The sequence below is a fragment of the Sinocyclocheilus rhinocerous genome, unplaced genomic scaffold (assembly GCF_001515625.1).
Source record: "Sinocyclocheilus rhinocerous isolate Xijiao unplaced genomic scaffold, SAMN03320098_v1.1 scaffold1598, whole genome shotgun sequence".
In the NCBI taxonomy this organism is placed as follows: domain Eukaryota; kingdom Metazoa; phylum Chordata; class Actinopteri; order Cypriniformes; family Cyprinidae; genus Sinocyclocheilus; species Sinocyclocheilus rhinocerous.
In genome coordinates, this window is record NW_015661398.1 from 1 (window position 1) to 1283 (window position 1283).

General features: G+C 33.2%; 1 protein-coding gene across 1 annotated transcript in view; it reads right to left on the bottom strand.

Moving 5' to 3' along the window:
* Positions 1-559: 559 nt before the first annotated feature.
* LOC107726322 (transcription factor E2-alpha-like) overlaps positions 560-1283 on the bottom strand; it is a 21597-nt gene continuing 20873 nt past the window's right edge. Inside the window, exon 5 of the mRNA XM_016535864.1 lies at positions 560-719. Coding sequence (XP_016391350.1) covers positions 597-719 — 123 coding nt within the window. The 3' untranslated portion in view covers positions 560-596. The remainder of the gene's footprint in view (positions 720-1283) is intronic.

A 1283-nucleotide genomic window follows, 5' to 3' on the forward strand; every position in this document is an offset into this window, starting at 1 on the left:
ACCCCAGCGACTTAAGACTGCTTTTGTGCTCCAGGGTCACGTATACATACAGCTATATACTTATATAGCAAAATAACTGAGGTACTAGTAAACTAACACTGCATTAAATATGAATGTTGGGTTGTTGGGCGTGTTGGGTTGGAGTGGGGTGTGGTTTGTGATTTATTCATTGACTGATAATGTTGGGCCGAGGGTTGCTGGACTCCATCTGTCTGCGTGTGACCTCGACTGGCTGAGGTGCAGCATTTATGGCCTTAAGACTGGGCACAAACAACAAATCGCCCCATTATAAATGCCTAAGTGGTAATTAGTTCAAAAGCAACCCCCACCCGGCTATAAAGCCCAGAGCGGGCCGGTTATGCGCGTGGATTAACCCCCCCTCCAAATCCCAGCGTGACCTAAACCTGCTCAGGACAGCAGGCAATGCACGGGTTTGTGTGCTCATGTGTGACTAAACTTCAGACGCTGATGATCTGCAGCGGAAATGTAGTGTATCACTAACAAACAACGACAAAGAAGCCACACCTCATCTATGAAAACATGATCTATGATTATAAAAACTCACCTCCTAATAGCCTAAATTAAAGAAGCTGGTATCAAAACTGATGTGAAATTCTGCTGGTAAATGTTCTGAACTCCAAGCTGTGCGTTAACTCACCGTCAATCTCTAAGTTGTACATGCCGTCGTGTTCAGGGTAGTGAGGACCGTCTCCATACAGCTAACACACAAAAACACACAATAATACATTACAAAAGTCATGATCAGCAGCACTGAGAACGCAAATCTTAAGTAATCACAACACGAAATATCAACATTAAAGAAAGTTAACATATTCTGAACTTAAACATTCCTCTTCAGTCCACTCACAACATTTACTGGGAGTACAATTATTTTAATTCAATTTATAATATAGTTTTATGTACATTTAAACTATATAAAAAAAATATATTATAAAAATAAAAATATAAACAAATTAAAAAGGTATTTTTATAGGTTTAAAGGTATTTTACTTTTAATTTAAAATATATTTTTTTATTATTTATCTATTAAACTTTATTTACATTTTATTGTAAATTATATTTAAATGTAAAAAATGTTTAAAATTTATTTACAATTGCTTAAATAAACTTAATATAATTTTTATATTGAGTAGACAGCTATATATTTATATTAAAATATAGGTCATTTATTTATATTTTCATATTTCTTTTCAATTTGTTTTATTAAAATACATTTTATGCTACTTTCATATTGTTAAATTATATATATATATATATATATA